General features: G+C 40.4%; 3 protein-coding genes across 7 annotated transcripts in view; 2 read left to right on the forward strand and 1 right to left on the reverse strand.

The window, feature by feature from the left end:
* Positions 1–6,123, forward strand: part of DNAJC13 (DnaJ heat shock protein family (Hsp40) member C13) — a 56,006-nt gene extending 49,883 nt beyond the window's left edge. For all 4 annotated transcript variants that reach the window (XM_035549824.2, XM_050709249.1, XM_050709250.1 and 1 more), the window contains 3 exons: positions 190–333; positions 793–892; positions 4,008–6,123. In XM_035549824.2, the coding sequence (XP_035405717.1) occupies positions 190–333; positions 793–892; positions 4,008–4,105 (342 nt within the window). In that variant the 3' untranslated portion in view covers positions 4,106–6,123. The remainder of the gene's footprint in view (positions 1–189; positions 334–792; positions 893–4,007) is intronic.
* Positions 6,124–6,261: 138 nt separating this feature from the next.
* The window catches only part of ACAD11 (acyl-CoA dehydrogenase family member 11), a 29,658-nt gene continuing 12,743 nt past the window's right edge, over positions 6,262–23,176 (reverse strand). Inside the window, exons 14-20 of one of the 2 annotated variants that reach the window (XM_035549827.2) lie at positions 12,950–13,016; positions 10,961–11,046; positions 10,692–10,763; positions 9,601–9,755; positions 7,643–7,759; positions 7,136–7,245; positions 6,262–6,598 (exon numbers count right to left, since the gene is read on the reverse strand). In XM_035549827.2, coding sequence (XP_035405720.1) covers positions 6,484–6,598; positions 7,136–7,245; positions 7,643–7,759; positions 9,601–9,755; positions 10,692–10,763; positions 10,961–11,046; positions 12,950–13,016 — 722 coding nt within the window. In that variant the 3' untranslated portion in view covers positions 6,262–6,483. The remainder of the gene's footprint in view (positions 6,599–7,135; positions 7,246–7,642; positions 7,760–9,600; positions 9,756–10,691; positions 10,764–10,960; positions 11,047–12,949; positions 13,017–23,176) is intronic. The other variant, XM_050709252.1, reaches the window with a different exon arrangement.
* Positions 17,214–22,178, forward strand: ACKR4 (atypical chemokine receptor 4). The gene is made up of 2 exons (XM_035549831.1): positions 17,214–18,059; positions 20,403–22,178. The coding sequence occupies exons 1-2, from the start codon at positions 17,983–17,985 to the stop codon at positions 21,481–21,483; spliced, it is 1,158 nt and encodes a 385-aa protein (XP_035405724.1). The 5' UTR covers positions 17,214–17,982; the 3' UTR covers positions 21,484–22,178.

A 23,176-nucleotide genomic window follows, 5' to 3' on the forward strand; every position in this document is an offset into this window, starting at 1 on the left:
TAGTAACCTTTTGCTTTTGCTTGTGTGTATTTGGGTTACTGAGGAAAAATTGACTAGCTAAACGTACTTCATACGAGCTGTTGTTACTTTTGGTTTGTGCTAGTGGTAGCAATCCAAGAATGTAAGACCTCTGGAATACGTGGAACTTACTAGTCCATGTTAAGACAACTCTTTTGTATATGGTTGTAGGCTTTGAAGGCGGATCTGGTCCCTTATCTTCTAAAGTTGCTTGAAGGTATTGGTCTTGAGAACCTGGAAAGCCCATCTGCAACAAAAGCTCAGATTGTTAAAACTCTGAAATCCATGTCTCGCAGCCTACAGTATGGAGAACAGGTAAGCACTGAGAAGTGCTGAATTTAGCTTCGTACATATGGAATATCCAACTCTGAACATCCCTTGTTTAATCTTATGGCTGTCAAGCATAAAGTGTTAATATTGTGCAACTATGAAATCGTGATGCGTTGGAACTTCTCAATCTGTTTCTTGTGGAGGAGTCACTGGTTTGATGTATGGTGAAGTATACTAGGCAAAAAGACCAATTCCAAGTGCCAGAAACGTTCTGTAAGCTTCCTTCAGCTAGGTTTTTACTGATAACTCTTCAGAACTCCTGTTAGAAATGTAAATTGCTTTTTTGTTTGTCGTGATGAATATTGTTGTAGACAACTGCAGCAACACTATGGATGTATATGCTGTACTATTTGGTAATCCTTTCAGAAAGATTTGGTTCTAGAAAAGAAGTTTATTCCTCTAGAATATTGCAAGTCTTAATGTTAATCTCTTCAAATACTGTAGGTAAATGAAATTCTGTCTCGTTCTTCTGTATGGAGTGCCTTCAAAGATCAGAAACATGACTTGTTCATTTCTGAGACGCAAACAGCAGGATACCTCACAGGTTAGCAACCCTTTCCTTTTTGTCCTGAATCATAGCAAACTGTTACTCAGTTGTCAGACTTGACTCCGGGGATAGTGGTTATCCTTACGATCTAGTGCCGTCATGTGGCCTGAACAGCAAATGCTGTAAAAATGTTAAATTTGTAAAAGTATTTTTTATCAAGTTATTTTTTTCTCAGTAGAGAATGTATTTTTGTGGATAGTCTTTGCTGTATCTACTTTTAAAATATCAGAGCAATGGAGTCTGAATGCTGACAAGTCTTGCAAGTGCACTGTAGTGGTAGAGATTTATTGAGATCTAATGAACAAGAGTAACTTCTCACTTTCTTAGGATCAGTCTACTTGAGTCCTAGAGCAAATTGTTTCCTGAAGTTGGGGATGGGGGAGGTAAAACTCCTTCAAAAATTGAATGTAGGCTTTGTCTAAAAGGCAGTGGTACTTTAAGTAGCTGAACTACATTAATTTGCCATGTGAATTATGCTGCTTTAGCGCAAGGCACGTAGTCATGGTACTGGAACAGTTTGAGTGCTAGTAGCCCTGAGTTTGAAGCCATATTCCAGTAAGACTCAGTGCACTGGTAGAGCCATTCTCTGGTGAGAACGGCCTTGTACCTGTATGTGCAGCTTGCAGTTTACACTGGAACACACCTGTGGTGCATTCTGGGTGAGCCCCCTGCTGGTGCCAGGACTGAAATTGTGCCCCAAGGGTGCCACCACAGTCCTGCTTGCAGGGTGGAAGAGCGCTCTTGCTGTTTGTGCTGTACTTGATCACAGATTACTTGCTGTATCTGAAACTGTTCTGTATAACTGCATTGTAGCAAATTTTGTCTAACGCAAGACCTGATTCAAACTTCTGGATCCTTACTAGTCAGCAGCTAAGCAAGTGCAAGAAATTACTCAGTCTCTTAGTTTAGCTTCCCAAATATGGTTTTAGTTTTCTGTGACGAGTCAGTGTGAGCACTTCCATATGCCATGTGGAACTTTCTCATTTAGTTTAATATAGGAACCTTAATTGAGCTTTTGCATGTAACTGTAATAGAAGTGTATAAATCAGATGGCTATGTAGACAGAAAAGTTTCTTGCATGATACTGGCATGTATTTTGAGAAAATGAAGAAAGAGCTTTTGAAGTCTAGAACTTTTTAAGTCTAGAACTTTAAATTCTAGAAGCAGATGCTTATTGTTTGGTGCATAGATACTTGTGGCAACACCTCCTGTGTCTTTCCACATAGGAAAAATGCAGTGCTTCAGCTCTGAACAGGAGTTCACTGTTTATTGCACTATAGCAATTTAATGCCACTTTGACAAAGAATACTTGAACTCTGATGCAGTTGATGCTGACTTCTTTGGTATTTTGTAGATACTATGGATTAGAAATGTGATGTAAACCCTGTCTGATTACTGGCAAAGAGCTGAAACTATATGCCAGAAACTGACAAGCTTGAGACTGGGGGCAATGTAGCTATCTAACTGCCTTAGGGACTGTGCTGCATTTAAATTGCTTGATGTTTAAGTGCTTGCAAATACAGAATGAAGATGTTGTTACAAATGCAAGGTATAGATGGAAACTGAACTGCGAGGTTTTTTTAACCTGCCTTATCTTGTATTCTGCCTTACCTTTTGCTTCAAATTGCTTTGCTATTTGCACTTCCCTTGAAACTTCCCTTGCTTATTTCTCTTCCCTCAGGTGTCTCTTCTCCTTCCCTTCTAACTGGCAGCAGTCCCCTTCACCTGAGAAGTGGGCTTTAGATCTGCTCTGCCAGGCAGCTTGCTAACTTCTGTGTAGCTCTCTAAAGCAGGTAGATACCATCTTGCAAAATGCTCGCAGCATTTGCTACATTCCCAATAACAGATGCATGTCACAGAATTGTAACAAATGTGTGTTCCCAGACTGCAAAATGCTGACAAACTTGCCTTCTTTCTGCACTCAGCAGAAAACTAAAATCCCCAACAGCTGATACTGGCTGGGCTCTACGGATGAACTGAACTTCTGAAGTATGTTAGGAATAATTCATGATGAAAAGTTTGAGGGACAAGAGCAGTAGTGGAATTTTTGTACTGTGCTGTCAGAATTCCTTCCAAAGCCAGGGATTGTTGTACCAAAGGCACTGCTTGCTTTGTTCTCTTGCTTGCAGTCACAGCATTAGGACTGTTTGCACTGAGATGAGAAAAAACATGCTCTGATGTTCTGCCTCCAGGCTGTAGTGGGAGAAGGGAGAGTGGGGAATAAAGTGGGTAATAAATACAGGAGAAATTGGTGGAGATGACAGTGGGAGAGTAAAGAACCCAGCAGAACTTACCATGTTAAAGATCAGCAGTGTAGGCTGAAGGTAAGATACCAAGTCAGTAACTTTATTGATGCAGGAACATGTCGAGGGTTGGCAGTTTTCTACGATCGCTGATTTAATAAGGATTGTTGTTGAAACACCTCATGCCACAGCATCGAGTCCTTATTCCATTTGGTTCAAGTTTCTTTATGACTAGAAGTTACCTCTAAGCTTTGAGGAGAGGATCCATGTCTGCAGTGCAAAGCTGCATTTTTAAGGGAGGGCACAAAGCCCGCAGACAAGCTTGAGGCTTCTGCCTATTCATGAAGCAGCACAGTGAGCTTCCATTTTAAATACGTGACAGGGAAACCCTTTTTAGTGGTAAAAGCATAAATGTAGAGCCTGGTAGCGGATCAGATGCCTGAAGGCATTTCACCTGCAGCAGGTGTCCTCTCCTTGGTGCAGAAAGTCTGCCTCCTCTTTACTGCCACTTCTGTGGTGGAAGATGAGCTGGGTAATGGGTGGATTTTTTTTTATGACTTGCTTGGCATATCAGAGGAAAAATACTGTGAAGTCTGGTCCACACAAGCTAACCCACTTAGTGACTAAAGGAACTAAGCTGCCTTAATTGCTTCTGCTCCTAGATTCCCATGAATTGTAGAATATAAATGGAAACTTAAATGCTTGTATAAGTTGTTGGGTTGACTTGGATGATGTATTTGAGTTAGCAGAAGAAATTAGAATAGTTCAGTTGGAAGAAACCTACAAAGATCAATGAGCCTAAAATGAGGCTGCTAAATAACTTTTTAGAAGCTAAACTAATGGCCAGTATTCTGTTTTCTTTCCAAAAGGCCCCGGAGTTGCTGGCTACCTTACTGCAGGGACAACGTCATCTGTAATGCCCAACATACCACCCCCGGTAGACAACGAAGTGGGAGATGTCAGCTAAGGACTAGAAATTCGTGTGAAAGAGGCACAAAGGCAGACTGGCCAGTGATGAGGAACTGCGTTTTCCTCCAACACATTGAAGTGAACTTACTGCCTTTCCAAGTGTTTAATGACAGTGTTATTCCTTTTTCTATGACTGTTTTTTAGGAAAAAGTTGGTGATTCTAACTATCACACTGTAACATAAGAAAGCACTCTGTGGATCAGCTGAAATGGGTACGCAAGAATTTTTTTCTTGCTGTACGTAAGCACATTTTGTTCCTTTATATTTGTTTACAAGACTGTGAATCAAACTTTCCTAGTTTTTATATCTTATGACTTAGCATGACTGGAGTTGAGCTACAGTCTAGAGGAATTGGGCTAAAATCACTTTGACCTCACCAACCCCCACTAAAAGGGCATCCCTTCTTTTCCTAGTCTGACATGATCACTCCTCATTGAACTTGACTTCCAAAGGGTATCTCCCCACACCAGTTCACTGATGTCCTTAATCATTAACGTTATCTTCCTGAGATCAAACAGCATTAGACACTTGTATGTATAACTGGCTTTACCAAATTGAAAAAGCTTCAGCAAAAAACTTAAGGTTGACATGTTATGTAAGAAATTAGTGTAATTGTGAAATGTTCTATACATTATCCAGTATATAAAAACTTTCTATATTGAGTGTACATTATACAGATCATTCATATGTACATAAAATTTTAAAATAAAGGGAATTAAGAGCCTTGTTAATGAGATAAAGTTGGTGTTCTTATGTAGCAGTTCTTTGAGGGTATGGGAAATGAGGGTGGTCAAAGACCTTAATTTGAGTGTGGCTAAATGGGGTTCCTAGGACTCGTTGCTTGGAGAAATATGTTGTGCAGGCTCTGACACTCCAGAGCAGAACTACTAAATGACAAACAGTGGTACAGCGTAGGTTGTCTTGTATTTGAAATTGACTTCAGCAACTGACTTGTTGACATTCTTAGCTTCCTAGGAAACAGTCTTGGCAAGAAGCAAGAAGAAACAAAGACCGGTGGGAATACAGAAAAGCATTATTGCTTGCTTGAAAGCTATTATTTTGTAGGTATAATGAACTGATATGAAGAAACTTATTTGCAGAAAGCTTCCTGTTACAGGTACTTGGTAATTGTACCACCCTGACATCAGCAGCTCTTGCTGGAATGCCTTTCAGGTGAATACTCATCTAGTTCTTCTCAGTCTTCAGGATGAAACTGGAGCAAGTTCTGACCTTAAGCCCTACAGCTATTTCTTTCTGAGCTCTGACATCGGGCTAGGGTTGGTTATGCAAAAAGGTAATCGCTTGTATCGTTAAGTTAATTGTTGATCACCCCGTAAAAGCTGAAATATTCTACCTGCACTGTCCTACTTTAATAGGAAATAGAACTAATGACAATGCTGTTTTCTGTAATCTGCTTGGTTCTGTTGTACTAGTGAGTTCTGTGGTAAATAACAAACGTCAGGGGATTGTTACAGATGCAGCACTGAGGAACTATGGCCTTTGGGAACTTCACAGATGGGCACGAATGGCAGAGCCTGTTTTGGTAGCTGAGGAGGAAGCCATGAACTGCCCTGTGCAAACCAGTCTTGGTTCCAGCCAAAATTTCAGCTCTTCAGAGGAGAAGATGCCTCTGAATCTCAGACATCTTTAAGAAAGGGCAGGAGCAGCTGCAGCCAGGAGGAGGCTTGTGAGGCTGCACAAAAGGAAAGTTGCAAGGAAAGACAAAAAAGGGTGCTGATAAGGAGAAATGGGAGATGACTTTGAGGGGAAAAAAGTAAGGAACAGCAGATGATTTGCTACACCTTAAGTCCAAGCTCCTGTGCTGCCCCTAGCCCCACCTGAAGGGAGGAGAGGGGAGGACAGTGTAACATTTGGTGAAAATGAGGAGAGTTTAGAGCAGGTAAGGGGGAAGAAAGGGGACTGGACTAAAGCCGAGCTTTGGAAAGGGGAAGAACAGCGTTTGTTTGTTTAATGGTTTGCCATTTAATCAGTAATTAAGTTTGTCAACTTGCCATAAATCGTATGAAATTGCCAAATGAAAACTGCTTTGACTTTACAATAAAAAGTTAAAGGGCTTTGGCTCAAAGCAGATAAAGCACTTTAAGCCTGTTAGAAAATAGATTTTAATCAGTGTTATAAAGAACCCAGACAAACTCTGTTTACATGTGCCCTTACTTCACACAGGGTATTCTACAAACTCTTAGAGCAAGCCCCGATTAATAAATGTAATAATTACAAGTAAAGGTTGAGAATACATATTGATTCAAACTAGAATCAAGGTTTTATATTGATCCAATTTTAGCTTACACATTATTGCACTGAGTAATGTAATCTTCCCTAAGTCCTCCATCCACATGAGAGGGCTTTATGCTGACATCAAATTTTTGCAGTTAGCTGCTTCGACTGATCAAGTAGCTCCCACCTTGCAATTGTTGAGAGATGAACTTCATCGGGCCCGTCTGCCAGGCGTAATGTCCGAATATAAGCAAACCTGTGTGGGAAGATCTGAATTAGGTTACAGCCCTTTTGCAGTAGCAAACTAGTCTGACAGCGGGAGTTCTCAACTATTTTTGCTAGTCATCCTTTTAATAAGATTTTTCAAAAGACAGGAGGTGTTTTTCATAACACAGGAAGTGCTGCAGCAAAATCTTCCTGGCAGGGTTGAGATTCCAGCATGGGCTGGAAATCCTGAAGGCTTACTTTACCCCAACAACATAAGGGATTAGGCTGAGCTTCGGAAACAGATCCTCTGTGCTGCTTTTAAGAACCACTTTAGGTCCACTGGCAGCTTCTGTGTTTTGGTGGTTGTTGTTTTTTGGTTGTGCTTTTCTCTTTTTTGCTAAGGATAAAGCAATGCTATTGCATGGGGATTGAATTGTAAGAGCAAGTTGTGCAAGAGGGTGTGTTTACTATGATTTCAGGCTACCTGAAGTAAAAAAAAAAAAAAAAAAAGCATGTACTGGCATGATAAAATTACCTTATCTCTAGTAACTAAGTGTTCTGTTTAAGATAAGTATCCCTTACTCACATTGAAGCCAAAGGAAAATCCTGGGAAACTCCACCTCCCCCACACAGTTGGATTGCACAGTCAATCACTTTAAGCACAGCCCGAGGTACAACCACTTTGGTCATGGCTACCTGTAGTTAAAAACACATTAACATCAGTTTCATAAGAGAGAATGTTTTACCTAACAGTTCTACTGAGGGCTGGTTTCTCACAGTGCATCCCTTCTTTGGAGGAGGGATGGAGAGCTCTGCTCTTCCCATTCCCTTAGTAAGTTGAATCATCTCCAGGAGAAAAACACAAAACTATGCCATTGGGTTGAGATGACTGGGCCCTACTTCTTCAGTCTGATGAAGTATTTAAAAAATAAACTTTTTAAACTGAGATCTCTTTTCAATCTCAATATAAGAATTCCTATTGCAACATGAAGTTGTACTCTACGATTAGGCCAACTTTTAGCAATATTTTTAGCTTAAATTTCAACCAGTTATCTTGTGAAAAGGCACAGGTTCCAGCTGCAACCAAGTTTACCTCTTTCCTAGCTCTTCTGTTGCCCAACGTATCAATCTTGCTGGCTGTTTTTAGCGTAAGCAGTCTAGCCTGTTCTATGCTAAGGCGGCATTCAGCAATCCAGTGGGCAACAACTTCCTGAAGAGACAAAGAAAAAAAAAGTCAAGTTAATGCTTTCTACCTTGCCAGGGTAAACCTGTCCTAAGGAAGATGTCTATATTCCTCAGCATATGTTCAGTCATTTAGAGAGAGATCCTTGTGCAAATTAAAGCTAGTTAAAGGCATCTAATTTACTATAAGGAAAAAAAGAAAGAAAACATTTGACACACAAAAAGCCGTAGCAGTGCTTTTCCTGGCAGGAAAGAGCAAAGGGGCGGGGGGGGAAAGCCTGGTTCACTCATTTCTGTGAGCAGACCCATGGCCATTTCTTGGAGCCCTTTCAAGGCCTGCTTTTTTACTCCCTGCTTTTCTTTACCTGATACTGCACCTCACAACCCTCTTTCCACGTGCGGTGCCATGCCACACTATACAAAAACTTGGGGTGGTTGACAGGGTGAGGTGGTGAAAGAAGAGAGAGAAACCAGTTGTTTTTCTTAAGCTACCGGTAATGGTGTGTTAAAACCCAGGCAAACAGCTGCAGGGTGGTGCCTGCTGCATCTGTCTTCACAGTGATAAATTAGTAGCTCCCTTGATCCAAATGAAGTTTGAAATATGGGATATTTGCTTGCAAAATATGATCCTGGCAGCCCTTTCCTTCTCAGCTGTTTTTTCTGTGCACATCAGAAAAACGTTCATGTGATGCTGGTCAGTAAACAGCCAGTTGGAGTCCGAGCCAGTCTCAGGCATGCTCCTGACTGTAGTGCAAAATGTGCTGCCTTGGCAGAGCCAGGAGGCATCAGAAAATGTGCGGCACTTGCTTCAGTGCAAGGTCTGGGGGCTCGGCTTAGCTTCTACCACTGAAGGTGGTCTGACCCCTGCAGAGGCATTCAGGTGCTCCCTCCCTCCTGCTGGCCGCTCCCAGCACTTTGACTTCCACAGGGGCAGCATGGCAGTGACAGCCAGCCTGCTATCCCAGGCAGCCAACGGCTTCCCCTCTCTCTTAGCTATCCCAGAGCTGCGGAGAACCTTCTCTGGTTCTGCAGCTGCCTCCTGCCCTGTCTTGCCTGTGGCTTCATCAGTTTTCCTTTGATGAGCTGTTGACAAATGCAGAGTGCTCCTCATCCAACTATTATTAATTCTATGTTGTAGCAGTGAAGGGAAGTTTGGCAATGACATGACTGTAAAGTGGATCTGTAAGCTTATTCCCTCTGGCTCTATACAAACTTCTCTATAACCTTTGCCAGACACTAACTCAGTTTCCTCTTTCCATTGCTTTTATGTGTTTTTTTCCAGTAAAGTCATCCTATCTGTTGGGTAAGACTGAGGAACACTTGAAATGTGATAGGCCACCTACTAAATTCCCATAAATTCCTATAGATTCCTATTAAAAGGAGACTGTCAACTTATTCTGCCTATTGATAGAAGAGAGCAAGCTCGCTCTCACAAAACCGTATTTCAAGTCCAGAGCTAGAAAAGACCAAAATCCCAGTTTGGCCTTGTACTGGTCTGTACTTTCATGCATACCATTAATCAAATACCTGTCCAAACATCAGTAAAAGCAGGTGAAAACCACAGTAGCAAAATTTGCATTGAAAATACTCCTGCAAAGGAGTATAAGGAAAAAAAAATCCTATAATTACTGTGAAATATGGGAGCCTCCCAATGTGTTTTTTTTTCCTTGGACCTCTGAAGCATTAGAGTAATTTATAAGATATATAATAATATATATATATATAAGATATATATAAGATATATCTATATATAAGATATAAATAAGAGTAATTTAATGGCAAGGCACATCTATTACACTGCCCACTGCATGGGCAAAACAAAAGGTGACGTCTGGACTGTGTGAACTAAGAGAGAGAGAACACGCTTACGTGGTGGTACAGTTTCTTCCCAAAAGTCTCTCTCTCTGCTGCACGCTGGCACATGATCTGTAAAGCGGTTTCAGCTGCACCGATGGACCTCATGCAGTGATGAATTCGGCCTGGCCCGAGCCGACCTTGTGCTATCTCAAACCCCCTACCTTCACCTGGTGGGAAAGAAAAACAGGTACGTGCAGATTCCTTGATTTCTGCTTGAAACAATCCGTGGCTCAGAGCAGAAGGGGCCACATAGCATTACAGCTAAAAGCAAACTTCTTGGAAGTTTATTTTGTAGGACTGTTGTGCTTGTTTACTCTAACTAGATCCGTATTAACCTACTGTTAATACAACTTACAGCACAAAGAACACCCCAAGATGGTTTCTGAGAGGGTTTGGTTTATTACCTGATTTAATTTAAATGTTGTTAATCTCACACTGAAAAATACACCTGTGAGGTCTGGTATAAGAATCTGGGGGAAAACTTTGAGCTTTCCAAGTCCAAGGGCTACTACAGAGAGAAAGTTCTTTCAGAGTAATAAAAATAACAAAAAAAAAAAAACCAAAACAAAAACTATTTAAATCCTGATGTTTTCCATCTAAGAGAACGAGAGTAAAGTTGTCCCTGTAGAAGTTCACAGAGCTGGTTGGCTCATTCTTTCATTTTTCTTTCAGTTCTGCTAAATCTGCAGGTACCCAGGTTTGGTTGGCCACAGACTACAACAGACCGCTCTTTTTAAAAAAGGCAGTACAGTCTGTGAAAACTGGCTTGGGGGAAAGAATGCCACTGACAGTTTCTACTTTGCTCCACTTCAGGGAACTGATTTTTGCACAACAGCTACAGCTACCCTACTTCCTTCAATCATCTTTTTGTTCTAAACAAGCTATATTCAAGCAGCAGGCAGGCTGCTAAAGAACAAGTGGCTCCCTCTTACATGTGTTTGAGAACCTGGCTCAGCCAGCCAGTCTTGCTGGACACACCTTATCTAAGGAATCCCCCACTAGCGGTTTACGTTAACTTAAGATGAGTCATAAAATAAACCACCGTTTTGTAAAATTTGGCTTGTTGCTGTATGCGTTAAGAAGGAATTAATATTGAAACTCACCCAGTATTATATTGGAGGCAGGTACTTGCACATCATTAAAATGTATCTCAAAATGGCCTCCATGGATCTCATCTGCAGGTACAGAGAGAACACAACAGCAGGGTAAAATGAAGGAGGATGCAATATGCATTTAAAAAAAAAAAACAGGCCTTCAATTTGACTGTCTGTATGCATTTTACCGGTCTATGTCATATACAATATTCACGGTATTACTGCAGCTGCTGCAATTGCTAACAACAGACATGCAGCTGACAAATACTATCACCTACCCAGGTAGCCAAACACCGAGAGGGGTCTTATCAGCTTCACTCCTGGCGTGTCCATGGGAACAAGGATCATGCTGTGCTGCTTGTACCTGATCAAGACAGAAGATACAAGTTACGATTAACTTTGAGCTTCCCCCTCCCCTTACTTTTTTTATGTTCTATCCTCACTTTAGCACTTGCATAAAGAATATGTTGAGATTTACCTATACCGATTGCAGCCATCCTGGCTGCACGTAGTATGGCATGCATACTGCAAACCTCCTTGAATTTTACTACTGGCCTCTAACACACGCTGAATGAAAAGCTATTGCGTCTGTCACCTGTGCAAATTCTACCATCTGTTCCTGTATCACACAGTCCATTTCCTCCTCTTGGCTGTTCTTTTCTGTTCTCAAAACACGTTTATCATTGTCATAATTTTGGCTTGCCTATAGTTCAGGAAACTGATCCTCATGTTTAAATTCCTCCAGGAAATTTAAGGACAATTAGTAGTCACACAGGACTGGAGGTGACTTCCGAGGTACCCGAACTCAAGTCTCCTGTTTTAGAAACTGCAGAATCACAATTCCTTCCATGAACTCTTGTTCAGCTTCCAAGAGCTCAACAGATGCCACAGCGTGCACAGCCACTAGACAAAGCATCCTGCATGGTAGAAGACAGTTACTGTTTACTTTTCAATGGAAGCTTATCAAATCCAAAAACCTCTGATAATCAGTGGAATTTGGGCTAAAATCCAACTTGGAGATAAAAATGGTTCTAATTTTGTGTGTCACAAGCTGTGTGATTTCAGTGGAACCAGTCACAAAGCATTTTACTCACGACTTGCATAAGATTTTTGCAAGAGGAAGGTTCAGTTTGGTAATAGCAGTTGAACATGATATGCCTTATCCTTATTTTAAGCAAAAAGAAAAATTAGATTCCTATGTAGGAATGGAATCAGTAGGTCTGATTAAAGATGTGCAATGCTCTCTATGCACATAAGTTCATATAAACACCCTGTGTTTCAAACAATTTTATACCTGCAGATAATTCTTTTGAAGAACTTAGTAGACAACTTCAGGTCTCTGATATGCCACTTGTACTCGTCTGTTCAGGCAAGCTTTGAAAAGTTTTGTTTTATTATTGTTTAAGCAAGCAATTCTTCTTGTTAACTGTTTTCGTAAGCTAGACTTAGAAATTGTAAGCCCGAGGTAGTAGAAATTTCAAATTAAATAGGAAAAAAAAGGAGCATGCTACTGATGTAAGGATATGACATCCCATAAAGTGTCAGGTGCATTCAAGTCATAAATTTTTCTTTACACTTGACAACAACTGACTCTCCTCTTCTCCTCTGGGCTGATGCTAGCAGAGAGTCAGGATGTGTGCCACAGGGCCCCCATCCCACAGTGATGGTGACAACAGAACAGGGCACTACCCTAAGAGCAGTCATGGCACAAAAGAGGCCATTTACCAAGCCGGTGGCAGGCAACATGAGGCCTATCTTGGCTGCCCACCCGTCTCACCCATATACCCGTCTTACCCATATACACAGGCTGCCTTCGTGCATCTAGTGATCATCCACAGAGCTGCACACACACCAGCAGCAGAGGAAGCTGCCCCACTCTCCTGTTCTAGGAACAACTAATTCAAACTAAAAGTATTGCGGCCAAGATAAAGTTAGTGAACTCCAGAGAATTTCCTGATCCAATTCATCACACAGCTGCACAAACACTAGAGCTACTGTAATGGAGGGGGAAGCACGTGGATGCAAGTTGGTGACAGTGAAAAGATTGGGAGCTTTCAGTTAGCAGCAGCTGAGAGCAGAGCAGGAGCTTGGTCATCAACATTGTTTGCTAAACCTCTGTGTGCGTCTTTTTAGAAGTCCCCTGTAATTCACACCTACATCCAACCAATCGAGGCAATTAATGCTATCCCACTTTAAGTTTTTGCAAGCAGTGAATACTCCAGGAAACAAATTCTAGGTAACTCTCTGAATCTACTAGAAATCCTTACCTGGATGCTGAGGAGGTTTTGGTTTTGCCCATTACAATTGCAACTTTGCAATTCGGGTTCCCAGCACCTTAAAAAAGTCACAAACACAAAAATAGTTGTCAGTATAAAAAGCTCAATATAGACTCAAATGAAACTTCATATGGATAAATCTGCCTTCCTTTTGTGTTACAGGAACAGAAGTATGCAATCTACTTCTGTGTTTATACTCTGAGTAACCAGACATGAACAAAATCCATATTATTACTCAATATGTAAATTGAATTGATTTATGGGGAGAACAACCAAAAGCCAAACATCCAAACCCTCCAGGACCCAGCTCTGCCACCTATTCCTATGAAAAAAGAACAAGAAGGAACTTGAAAAGGAATCTAATTATTTTTGTCTCTATTGCAGCTTAGCAAATACATGTAATACAAAAGCACACCTGAAGGTGAGATGCTGCCATTTCCAAAGTAAAACTTCTTAAAGCTATACAGACTGGAGGATCTATATGGGAATGAGATGCTGACCACATTATAACCAGCAAGTTGTGTGAATAAGACCTCTGAAGGGTTATCATTGATGACTTTGCTATTATTCCAACAACTTCAGGAACTTCTCTGGAATTAAGATTTTTCTCCCCCTTAAGCAAATGATTATAGTTTGTGCTTCAAAGAAATAACCTCAGTGTAAATTGTTAACTGAAAATAATCTGGTAGCATTCCAAGCCATTGACAACATTATTTGATACACGTCTTCGTAGCATAAAGCTAACATTTTAATGTACAGGTCCTAAAAGATTCTACCATTGATTAAAATGGCATAATTTTTCTAAGAAACCTAATCCCCACTATTTTTTCTTTAAAAGTTCCTTAGTACCCAAGCATTCTCTCATTCCTTTCAATGTCTCACACACACAACAAAGGGAAAAGAGGGCAGGACTATACTGGACGTGTAACAATCAGCAGATATGTTATTGCTATCTCAACGGCGATGACAAGCTTCACAGAGCTGTAACTGGAGATCTGATCCACACCAACTTCGTTTGCTTTGGTGTCAGAAACAAGTATTTTTTACCTTTTTAACTGCCCGGGCAGCTGTTACCACAAGGTCTGTGAGCCTCTGGCCTACACAATACAACCACCTGGCTGCAAGAAGAGCTGCTTCCTTGTAAGGCCAGCCGCTGTGATGGCCAGGAAGTGAGAAGAGAGATTTATTTCCTTCTGATAACACTGCCTGTTTTGAGGGTTGTTCACCTTCCTCTCCTGCAGCATGCTGTTTGTCCTTTGTTTTCAAAGCAGGGCTATCTGTGGCCTACAGGCTGTGCTAGCCTAGAGAGCTAAAATAGCTGAGTGAAAGGCTGGGGTGGGAAGGGATAAATCAGCTTGGTAGAGAAAAGGTAGAACTCAAACAGCCGACTCATTTGGGCAACTACAACGGGCAGGTGATCAGCCCCCAAGTAACACAACATACGCTTTGCAGTATATTCCCCTGAGAAGTGTTACACTCTGAAGGGGTAACTGACTCTTCTCCTCTTCCACAGAATTGCACATGTGGTATCTTCTAAATCACATTTATCTTGAAGTGAGGTTTACAAGAAAGGTTATTTTGACTTTCTGGAATCAGTACATAAACGGTTTTGTAAACGGCACTCGAGAAACATCCCTGCTTCAAAAAAAAGGCAGAATTTCACCACTCTGAAAAAATCAGAAGCAGCTTTCATGTTGAACTTTGTGAGGAGTTCACTGAGAACCAGACATCTGGTTAGGAGTTCTAAATCATCAGCACAAATAAGTTCTTGGAAGGCAAATGCATACCTCAGTTTTGTATGTACTTCTTCTCCTCTGAACACATCAAAGAAGGACAAATTCCTGGCCTTTCTACTCCTTACAGCCTAAAGTTCTGAAAATCCCAAACACATTTCAATCCAACTATGACCATAAATGCCAGAAAGAAGTTCTAGTCCAATGCAGGTCTCTGAAAGACTCCAGTGCTTTGAAAGAAAATGCAGGCTGCCTGGATGGAATAAATCCCTAGTTTATAAATGGCATTCACATATTACTTCTGGAATTCAAAGAAACTGCAGGGGGAGGGAAGAGCCAGAGAAGCCTGTCATTTTGGCTGGAGTTAGTTGAAGTTTTGCAAGAAACTCACAATTCAACAAACAGAAATTATAGAGATTGTAGAAGGTCAGTTTTAAATACAGTTCTACATTGATAGGCTTTATAATCAGCATTTTCATATATATGTCTGCACAACCTATCCAAAATCTATAAACCACAATGCTGCTACATTTGGAGTCATTGTAAGTTTAACTTATGTATTGTATTTTTAAACCCTTCATTGCCTTCACACATGCAAAGACAAAGACATTTAAAAATGTGCTTAGAGGATTGATCACAACCGTATTAGAAACCTAACCTTTGCTATCGGAGGGCTCAAGATGCTGACCTTCACAAAATCAACTTATATATGGGTTCTTTTTGGTGGAGAGTACTAAATGTAGCACAGACACAGACAGTACAAATTTTACTGGTTTCATAAGCCAACAGCACTTAATTTTTGCAATTTCATTATCTGTTTTTCATTTTGCAACTTAGTTACCTGTTTTTCAATGTCCCATCTTTAAATTTTTGGCTAGGAAGACGAAGGTAAGATAATCTACTACTTGAATTTTCAGAATACCTGTAACTCTTGTCAGGTTGCCTGCTGCACTGGTCAGCCAGGTGGGTTACCTCTCCCAGTTAAAGATCTGAGGTCTGTGGTGACATTTACCATCTCGGCAACTTCCTAGGCACTGACAGACAGATGTTCTGGACTCTCCTCCAAGAACAGACTGGATTGAGTAGGGTAGATGGCAGCGTGGTATTGGCTGCTGTCAGCGGAGATCTAATGGAGACTAGGAGATCTCAAGAGGCTGCAGTATTTTCTATCTTACTGGCACAAAGTAGTTGCACAGTCTTCTCCAGATAACACTGCTGGACATCTAACTCGCATATGGTGAAGGCTATGATGGGGCCGCAAGGAAACTGGCTACAGCCAGGAAGACAGAGATGATGCTGGGATTCTGCAGCAGATCAGCAAAGGCTGCTCAGTTCTGCACTGAACGTGGCCGCTCATGATGCCCAGCTAGAGCTCACTTTCTCTGATGGTGCCAGTGAAAGCAGCTGCTGAATTTAGGAATGTTTTTTTCCCTCTCTTCCATCTAATTTTTACACAGCCCCAAGTGCTTCTTAGTCAAATGATCCACTGTCACTTTGCACTCATACATTTTTGCTGGTTTTGAGCACATAGGGCCATACTAAAATGCAGTATGATGTGATGGCATTATTTCTGTACTGGAGGCTTCTGTTCTCCCTGTACCCTGCAAAGCTCTGAGGAACTGAGGCACTGTAGTAACAGCACAATACTTACATGAGTTGCCTTCCTACAGCCTGCCCCCAGGACCTCTTAGCCACTGACAATACAAATGCCTTTTCCGCAGGTAATGCACAGACAAATAAAAAGCTCCCCCAGGGAGCTTTCTAAGTTCTGCCCTGATTATTCTATCATGCTGGGGACAATATTGAGACAAGAGCCATCCAGGAGAACTGAAAGGCTCCCTTAGTTTATGGATATAGAGCTCAGTCCTCTTAAGCAATGACGTGACTTGCAAGCAGCAGACATGCTGGAAGCAACCCAAATATCCTTATCTATCACTGCAAACACCAGAAAAATGCTATGACAGCTCAAGACGAAGGCTCTACAGAACTAAGCACAAACACTGCAGCATTCTTTCTTCGGTCTGTCATTCCTCTTCCGATCTATTTTTCTTCTTCTTGTGAACACAAATGAACCTAGAAGAACGTGGAAAACATCTGCCTGTTACATTCTGAGCTGTCCACTTTGAAAACCTTTCCTTTCATATATTCCAAAATAGCTGAAACACAGACAGATGGCTAATCCAGCCTTAGCAGGTGTGTCAATTTAGCCAGTGTGCCAAAAAGTGAAACCTAACTTCTGGTCTGCCCAAAACCTCTCTCTATCATTTGGCATCGATATTGCATTTACTGAAACTCATACAATTGCTACAGGATACAGGGAAATCCAACTAGAATAAAAGCTCTGAAAGACCAGGAAAGGTTCCCGACCCTCTGCACAAGATAATACTTGCACATGAGAGAAATTTGAGCTCTAGGGATTGTGGCAATTTAAGCAAGATTCAGTCATTTCAGGAATTCTTAGCACAAGTCCATACCTCAGCGCTGAAATATTAACATCTGCATGTGAAACACAGAACTGTTGCATCTTTCATTTCCTGGAAAAGCACGGCCTCTTTATAATCCAGGCAGCACACTTGCAAGTGGAAGAAACATTGCCTCATGGAAAGAACAGCCTCTTATTTTTCCTCTACAGTTTCTGAAGAAATATTATCAAACACTAACGTGATTATGAGCCTGACTGGTAACATCCAAGTCCCTGAGAACTCTCCCACAGGGTGCAGGAGTACCTGCTTATACTCTGGCTGACAGCTTGCCACTTGCTTTCACATCTGTTTGCTATCATCTTCCCAGTTTTGTTCAATATCAAATACCAAATGAGCAAACATTCCACTCCATTTCACAAAAAGCATACATCTCTTCATTTTATCCCCTAAAAAGTTACTAAAATGTGGGATAAAAGGTTTTCTTAAATCCTTATATAGGCAGCCATCAAAAGCACAGTACTGCCCTGATGAAATGATGCAGCGACTTCCTACTGGCAGCTGTCCTAGAAAGATCTCTCCCACTTTTTCCTCCTTTTCACATTTTAAATGTGTGATCTGTTAAACCCTTTTGATTATATGAAAAATGGACTTTCAGGACTAACTCAAACTGTAACATACTGAAATAGTAGGAGTTTTGATGTTTCAAAGAATACTTGCATTCCAGTTGGAACAGGGAAGAAAGTAGGAAACGTGAGACCTCAGCACCGAAGTTTCAAGGAAAGCAGGATTTTTTTCTCTTTACTGGTGAATCAAAATGAAAGTGCAACTGACTTCCAGAGGAGGGTGTGGTGCTTGAAGACAAAATGTAATGTGTCAGACCAACTCGGACCATTTCCCTGAAGCACATCTCAGTTGCAGTACCTGCTACCAGTCTGCAGACAAAAGGTTAGTTTTGTTTTATTTTTTACAGTTCTGTATGCTAACAATGATATATCTATCTTATTTACAAGTAGAAGAGCTAGGATTTACTCTTACTTAAGTTGGCTTTACGGAGAGACTTCATTTAACTAAGGCACATGCTTGTTTCCAATTTTAAAATTAGATTTGTTCAGTAGAAGAGCAGTTAGTGCTCAATTCATCAAAGAAAAGTCTGTATGTTTAAACTGGGAATATTAACTTCATTCAACATGTATTTGTACAGTCAGTTCCACGTCAAGTTTAAACACACAGAAATGCTGAATTTGTATCTAACTGGAAGGCTGGAAAAATATTGCAAAAAAAACATACAATGCTGTCTATTAATATACCTATTAATATATCTCCTAGAAAACAGTACTTGAAAAAGCAGCTGAGGTTCTGAACTGTTTTGGGTACATGTGGGCAGTTGTGTATGCAATAAGACTCCTTTCTATGCATAACAACATCCTGAGCAGTCTCCAGCTGTAAGATTCAGTCTACCCACATGAATTTGATTCTGTAAGAAATTCCACTGGGGCATAAGGTGGCTTGCTCTGTGGGCTGTGACTAAGTCTCTTCCTCCACTGTTCAGCAACTGGCTCCACGGGACAGCTGTACTTTATGTAATACATATGTATGCGTGTGCCTGAGAAACAACATTAATAGGAATGTCATAATATGAATAGACATTCTAGCCAAAAATATGACTTTATTTTTAAGGGAGAAATATCAACTATTGAATACTACATAACTGTTTCCGTCAAGGACTCGGGTCAGCCAAAATCACATAAGGCAGCAGAGCATGTTCCCTGTCACAGCCAAACTGCTTTGTGATATCCAGACTTCATAAAGTTTGCACTGAAATGTTTATCATTTGGCTTTCAAGCAAATTTGTTAGCGATGCAATTTGATTAAGCATTCCCAGATAGGTTCTGTAATAGATGTTTAAACCACAGCCTGAACTTTTCAATTTAAGTTTTAATTTTTTTCTAATCTTGGCTAAGAGATCAAACTGAGGCTGCAGCAGTTCCCCTTCTACTAAAAAAAGAAACAATTGCTGCTGATGTCTGAATCTCTCCTTGAAGTATTATAAAGCTGCAAAAGATCACCCTTGCTGAAAAATTCTGCTAACCTAAACTGTTAGGCACAGAATTGATACCCCTTGATAAACTTAATAAATAGAATTATGTTACTTTGCATTCTGTACATTTCGTTTAGGCAACAGTAAATGGCAAGACTACAAGATTTAAAATATGAGTAATCATTGTTTTGAAATGTTAACCAAAAAAATTCAACAAAGTCATTAATGGTGAAAGCCATACCAAACAGATAGTTTCTAACCAAAACAATTTTTAAAATTTATACAGCAGATTCACTTAAAAAAAAACACAATATAAATATCATGTAAGAAAAGAAATTATTCATTTCTATTTAATTGGTCTGTATCCCCAAACGAGACATCAGTTAGTAACTTCTTTTTCCTAGTAGACAGAATACATGAAAAATATTTTAAAGAAGATAGTTTGTCACAAAGTTTTGGCAAACATTCAGTTGAACACCTGTCTCAAAAACAGAGATAGTATTTGGAGTTTTTCAAAGCTTGAAAAAGCAAAACTGCAGCTCTGAGCAGAGTATCAGAAAAAAATCTGTTTTCTGTAACATTGGCCTCAAATTTGGAAACATTGCAGAAGATGAGAAAGGGGCACATGTTTTTCATTTTCAGCAGCTTTTTGCTACATCTGTTAAGAAATCTTAATCCCATTTATTTCAAGAGAATGGGGCTCTGCAACACTGTAGTTTAGAACAGAAAGAATTTCAGCAAATTAGTCAATGAAAACAGTTACAACAGAATACTGCAGGACATGGCTTGCTTAAGACATTAAGACACAGTCTGAAGATAAGAACACTTAAACTTCAACCTTAAACAGGCAGTGAGAATACAGCCCTAGTGTTTATGGAATAAATCCATCATGAGGTAGTACTTGAAAAAAACAGCTGAGATTCTGAACTGTTTGGGTACTTGTGGGCAGTTTTGTATGTGATAAGATTCTTTCATGCGCATAACATCCTGAGCAGTTTCCTAAGATTCAGCCTGCCCACATTAATTTGATTCTGTAAGAAATTCCACTTGGGCATAAGTCGGTTCATTGTGTGAGACAAAGACTAAACTAAGTGTGTTCCGCCACCGTTCAGCAATCGACTCCATGGGATAGTTGTGCTTTATGTACAAAATTTTAAAGCTTGAAACCAATATTATTTCTTCGTTGTCTGTCTTCTCAACCCCTTAACTCCCTCCCATCCCTCCCCCCTTTCTTTTTTTCTGACTTTTAGGTTTGCCATGGGCTGGAATATGAACAACTCAACTGATTACTGGATTGAGGATGAGGAGGATGATCTCAACTCTGTCATAGATTACAACATGTACGAGCTTCTCTGTGAAAAAGACGATGTGAGAAAGTTCAGGAAATTATTCCTTCCTGTGTTCTACGCATTGACTTTCACTGTTGGAGTCGCAGGAAATTCCTTAGTGGTAGCAATTTATGCCTATTGCAAGAAACTGAAGACCAAGACAGATATGTACATCATGCACCTCGCCATCGCCGATCTGCTCTTGCTCTTTACACTCCCTTTTTGGGCTGCAAATGCAGTGCAAGGATGGGAAATTGGAATATCCATGTGCAAGCTCACTTCTTCTCTGTACACCATGAATTTCAGCTCTAGCATGCTGTTCTTGGCCTGCATCAGTGTGGACAGATACAGGGCGACTTCTGGATCCCAAGGGCACAGAAGAGCTGGTAAACGCTGCAGCATTACCTGCTTCTGTGTCTGGCTGGCTGCCATATTGCTCAGTATCCCTGAACTGATCTTTAACCAAGTCAAGAAGCACAATAACAGGAATGAATGCTTTCCTGTATTTCCAACGAACATGGAAACTCTATTAAAAGCAACCATTCAAATCCTGGAAATTATCCTGGAATTTCTGCTTCCTTTCCTAGTAATGCTGACCTGCTATTCAGTTACTGCTCGAGCAATCTTTAGATCTGCAAACGCTAAAAAGTCTCGACCTTTCATGGTTCTGTTGGCAGTAGTGGCTACTTTCATTATTACTCAGCTGCCTTACAACATTGTTAAGTTCTGGCGAGCCATAGATATCATCTATTTATTGATTACTGACTGTGATGCAAGTAAAACTATAGACATTGCGCTCCAGGTCACCAAGAGCATAGCTTTGTTTCACGCCTGCCTGAACCCTCTTCTGTATGCCTTTTTGGGCGCCTCCTTTAAAATGCATATTATGAAAATAGCAAAAAATTACGGCTACTGGAGAAGACAACAACAGAATGGAGTACCTGAAGAAATTTCTATGAATTCTGAAGACCGTACTGAACAAACAATTAGCTTCACCATATAGACTATTACTTGCATTACCTTACTCAAAAGGGGAAATATTTACTAACGTGGGGGGGGGAGGGGGGGGGGGGGATATTCTTTCAACAGCTGTTTCTCTGCAAGTCAGCTTTCAGATGAATCTCTGAACCTGCAGACTAGCCAAGACACTACACTGCAATTCAAAGTGGAACATCATTATTGAAATGAAGTAATGAGCAAGAACAAATACTGAAAGTGACAGAAACAATTAAGGTGTTTACTACAAACAAATCAAAACATTAAGATTTAAAAATAAGGTATCGGTTCATGGTTGAGAATTGACAGGGGAAAAAAAAACTATTTTCTACGTGTGTTTTCACATAAGTATAGCAACAAGAACATCCTCCACAAAAAACACTAACTCCTGCTCTGTAGCTACCTAAAAAGATCTTTCATCTCTCCATTTGTTGCTCACCCTAAACTTCAACAAGCCCAGTGTCCTACAGGAGGCACATTCCAGATCTCTGTAAAGGTAACATCAAACGTAAATGCCAAAATACTGAAGTCAAAGCATTGGCAGAAATATAATAAAAGGTTTGAAGTTAATTTTCAGACACAGGGCCTGGAATTTCCAGTCAGAATCTGTAAAATGAACATGACACTGAAATAATTATAATCTTCTAAATTATGCTGAGATACAATAAAATATAAGAACATTAAAAGTGCACTGGCTTTCAATTTTTTCGTATCTTTATCTTTGCTTTGTTTTAGTAGGTATTGGCATCTCTCATCAGAGGCTTTTATCCATCAGCAAGGGCTAGAGGCCTTGCTTTGTGAACGAGAGAGGTTCTGACTCCATGTGGAGCTGGTGGTTGGTGGGATTTACAGTGTTTCCATAGAGAAGTACCAAAGCTGTCCTCTACTCCAGTGCTGGCAAGAATTCCAGAAAAACAGCAGTTTTCTATTAATCTCTGGAAAGGTTTGAAATACATTGATGTATCAGGTTTCTAAATGCAAAAAGGGGTATTACAACATTACTATCCCTGCCTTCAAACATCCTGTGGACTCTAACAAAGGGCCTGAGCTACAGCTTATGAAAGCCAACAGGAATCTTTCAATTTTAGACACTGTTCCTAGTTACATAATTATGGACTATAAGACATAGAACTAAAATGACAGACAAGAAACAATTGAAGCATAAACAAGGCACAAACCTCTTCTCTCTGTTTAGATGACAAAAGCTTACAGAATTTCAGTCCAATATTTTGAAAAATAGCAGAACATGAACAGAGAAGTCAGAAGTGCTCAATAGATGGCCTACACATCCAACATAAGCCTGACAGATTTAAACCATCCTGGATTTACTGTAGATGTGCAAAGCACCCATACATAGCACGGTAAGAAATTCAGTTCTTCCAATGAAGCTAAGAACTATTTGCATGTGTGAATTACAACTTGTCTTCACACATACATAGCGATTGCACCTGAAATGACATTCTGACCAGGCTGTCAGGCTTCTGGAATTCCCAAACATCAAAGATCCTCATGTTCACCCAGACTAGAGAAGACACAAAAAACAAAAACAACCAGGCAGAAAATGAGACTGACTGTGACAGAGCTGTAACCCAACCAGGCAGAAAAGGAAATTCTACATATAAGACAAAGCTGCATGTATGTGTTTCTCAAACTTCTTGACATTTCAGTGCCTTATGAGTCTGTCTTTACACAAATCTGAC

Source organism: Cygnus atratus, chromosome 2, assembly GCF_013377495.2.
Source record: "Cygnus atratus isolate AKBS03 ecotype Queensland, Australia chromosome 2, CAtr_DNAZoo_HiC_assembly, whole genome shotgun sequence".
In the NCBI taxonomy this organism is placed as follows: domain Eukaryota; kingdom Metazoa; phylum Chordata; class Aves; order Anseriformes; family Anatidae; genus Cygnus; species Cygnus atratus.

What these genes read in the sequence shown, in the direction of transcription:
- ACKR4 (XM_035549831.1), top strand. Translation starts at nt 17,983, where the DNA reads ATGTGTCAGACCAACTCGGACCATTTCCCTGAAGCACATCTCAGTTGC. An exon ending in TACCAGTCTGCAGACAAAAG is followed by an intron (nt 18,060 to 20,402) that starts GTTAGTTTTGTT and finishes TCTGACTTTTAG; the next exon opens with GTTTGCCATGGGCTGGAATA.